The sequence below is a fragment of the Limulus polyphemus genome, unplaced genomic scaffold, assembly GCF_000517525.1.
Source record: "Limulus polyphemus unplaced genomic scaffold, Limulus_polyphemus-2.1.2 Scaffold1786, whole genome shotgun sequence".
NCBI lineage: Eukaryota > Metazoa > Arthropoda > Merostomata > Xiphosura > Limulidae > Limulus > Limulus polyphemus.
This window is the reverse complement of record NW_013667396.1, coordinates 84,053-87,678: the sequence shown is the minus strand read 5'-3', so window position 1 is coordinate 87,678 and position 3,626 is coordinate 84,053. Positions and strand designations below refer to the sequence as shown.

Below are 3,626 nucleotides of genomic sequence, written 5' to 3'. Positions count from 1 at the left end.
CTACTTGTTTTTATAAACTTTAAAATATTTTATTATACTTATTTCAGATTTAACAGAGAGAGTTACGGCACAGATGTACAGAGAAAAAAAAAAAGGAAGAAATCTACTAGCATATTATTTATTTATATATATATATACACATACATATAGATAATTATATAATTAAATATACATAATTAGTTTTTTGATGAAATTTACATGTACATTTTAGAAGTAAAAAATTAAAAGATAATGTTTTATAAGTACTTTCTTTTGGGTCACTATAAAAAGCATGATTATTTAGAAAATATATGCTGTTGATTAATAAGGGTGATATGTACTTTATCTAGTTTAATCTGATACATTTCATTTTTTTTAACTTGATATAATTGTTTAGCATCAAGAAAGAAATACAAACCACTGTTGACATTGATGTCAAGAAAAAGAAATGGCAGAAATGAAAATTTACCAATTTCTTGATTGTTCACAAGATATATAATAAGCAGGTGTGCTTAGTAAACTGTAGTACTTGTTTCAAACAGTTAATGCACTGAAACACCAGTACTTGTAAGCTGTCAATTGGTAACTACCCTGACAAACTTTTATGTTGAAATGTTGTATAATGTTTGGGAAAATATATGTTTTAATTGTTTATGGTTGAGAGTAAAGTAATGTGCATAGATGTTAGTCTTTGTAATGAAGTATAGATGTAAGCATTGATTTTTACTTTTAAATATATAGTAAACAAGTCTGCTCATTTGTAAAAATTCAAACCTGATACTTTTTTTTTGTTTATTGCTATCTGACCCTTGTCAGAGAGTTTAAACCATTTAAACTTAGATTCTAAATATTCTTACATTATAGCATTTGAATTTCTTGAGGAGAAAGCAAAGTTTCATTGAAGCTAGAAGGATAAAATGTTGAAAAAATTAGAAATGCAGAAAGATTATTCAAAATTCAAGAATTACATTTGAAATGTATAAAAACATGTCAGGCAACATCTGTCTTTATCATTTGTTTATATTAAAACTTCATATTAAACATACATATGAGTGTCCAGAATAAATTGTTTTCCATGAATTATAAAATTTCTTTCTCCTTTTTCAGTTTTGTGCACTGCACCACAAAAATTCACTGTTGTGGACCCAGAAGGATCAATAAGACCCCAATGTTGCATAGATATGTGAGTAAAATATATGTTGTTTCCAAGTTAGAAGGAAATTTGCAATTCATAATTCAAGTTTTTTCAACTACAAAATTTCTATCTAGATACTTCTGGTAATGTCTAGTTGGAGACAGATTCATGTGGACAGTTCAACGTTTTAGTAGGCTTTTGTATAGAATAATTACATAATGCAATCAGAATTAATAGATTGAATTTTTGCATTTTTCTCATTAACTTACTCTGATCTCATTAACTGAATATGTAAATTAATGTTTAACTATAACATAGCTTCAAAATTTTGCCACTAAAGTTCTCCATACTAGTGAGTCCTCAGTAAACTTCTTTGTGAATTAGTCAGTAGAATCCCCTTTAGCTCTACACTTCTCAGCTGGATCCATCATACACCAAGGGCAAAATTGCACTTTGAATTGAAAACATTACCATAATTTACCAAATATAATACACTCCCAAATATAATATGCATTCTAATCTTCAGGAAAAAAAAAGAGTTTATTTTGTCTTATTACTGTTAACCCATTAACTGCGGATGATGGATATTTCCGTCATTGAAGTTCTATGGCTCATCTGCGAATGACGGAAATATCCGTCAGTCACACATATATAACTATAACTCTATGCAAATGACGAAAATTTCCGTTTTATTGTGATTGATGGCAACTCAGATTTATCTGTGAGTCAGGGTATCAGATTGGCACTCCTAACTCCAAGCAATCAGTGCTCAAAAGCTATAACTCTATGCGAATGACGAAAATTTCCGTTTTATTGTGATTGATGGCAACTCAGATTTATCTGTGAGTCAGGGTATCAGATTGGCACTCCTACCTCCAAGCAATCAGTGCTCAAAAGCTATTTAGTCAGAGAGGGTGATTTCAAATTTTTTCTCCTCCCTTGAAATGGCAAAGCGGGTTATTGTTGATGAAGAGCTTTGCCGATACCTTTGTGAAAGTGATGAATCAAGCTTAGATTTATCCTCTGATAGTGAAGAAGAATTTACTAATGAAGTCACAATTGATGATTTATCCGATAATGAACAAACAAATGTACCAAGTAGAGTGGTCACTCATCGGAAGCAAAAGAAATATTTTTACTTTTAGTGGAGATTCGGGTGTCAAAATAAAGGAAACCAATCCTGATAATGTTTAGGAGATTTTTGAATTGATTCAAAATGCTGAAATAATATTGAAAATTGTCTTGGAAACTAATGCGTATGCTAATGAAATTTGCAAACAGAAATTCATCTCAGGATTATTGAAGAAGAAAAGTAGACTACAAAATTGGAAAGACACAAACATCGTCGAAATGCGTGTACTCGATGAAATGTTGTTATTGATTGGAATAATAAAAAAACCTGATTTTCAGATGTATTTTTCAAAGGTTCTTGTGTTGGCAACACCTGTTTTTTGAGAAACAAAGCTGAGAGATAGATTTCTCCTTCTCCTGCAACACTTGCACTTCTCTGCTTCTAAAGACTCTTCAGATAAATTATATAAGATTAGAGATCTTCTAAACTTATACAAGGAGTCTTTTCTGAGTGCATATTTCCCTGAAAATATATGCATAGATGAGAGCTTACTTCTATGGAAGGATAGATTAGGATGGAAGATGTTCATCCTGCTAAAGCGTGCTCGATTTGGAATTGAGGGCTACTTTCTTTGCAAATCAAGCACAGGATGCGTGTATAACTTCGAAGTTTACACTGAAAAAGGAACAGATCTTCAAATGCCTCCTTGTGCTATTGAAATTGCACCTGAATACCTAAATCATTCAATGAAAGTCGTCCTGCATCTAATGACAGACCTTTTGGATAAGGGCTTTTATCTTGCAATGGATAACTATTACTCTTCGCTACCTTTTTTCGATTTCTTAGATTCCCACATGACAGATGAAATTGTAACTTTGCGAAAAAATCTAAAAGGAATTCCAAAGGAAGTTTCAAAAGCGAAGCTAAAAAGGGGACAAGATATTACCATGTATAAAGGTAAACTTACGGTCATGCAATGGAGAGACAAGAGAGAGGTGATGATGATAAGCACTACCCATGATGCTGAAAGAAAGACTGTAAATGAAGGTAACTCGATAAAGAGCAAGCCTCTTGTGTGTAGCGATTACAAGAAGGTGATGCAAGGCATGGATCAAGTGATTTCATCCTATGATACAGCTAGGAGTCATCTAAAGAAGTACTACAAAAAATTTATGTTAGATTCCTTGATATCGCTGTATTGAATTCCTTTATAATTCATAAGAAGCTTGGTGGAAAGAATACACTGCTAAAGTTCAAAACAGAACTCATAAAGTGGCTTACTCAGAAATATGGGGAATGCACTTCCAAAGCAGGAAGATATGCCCCATCATCATCTCCTAATTGCCTCGCAGCATGTCCCTTTCCAAACTTTACTCCTCAAGAAGAAGGAAAACATGGAAGATCTTCATTTCGATGTCATGTTTGTGCAGCTAAAGGAAA

At 32.2% G+C, this 3,626-nt stretch overlaps 1 protein-coding gene across 5 annotated transcripts in view; it reads left to right on the top strand.

Annotated features, from left to right (window-relative positions):
- LOC106464931 (motile sperm domain-containing protein 1-like) overlaps window positions 1-3,626 on the top strand; it is a 20,713-nt gene that overhangs the window by 5,274 nt on the left and 11,813 nt on the right. For all 5 annotated transcript variants that reach the window (XM_013925102.2, XM_022392742.1, XM_013925104.2 and 2 more), the window contains exon 3: window positions 1,087-1,162. In XM_013925102.2, coding sequence (XP_013780556.1) covers window positions 1,087-1,162 — 76 coding nt within the window. The remainder of the gene's footprint in view (window positions 1-1,086; window positions 1,163-3,626) is intronic.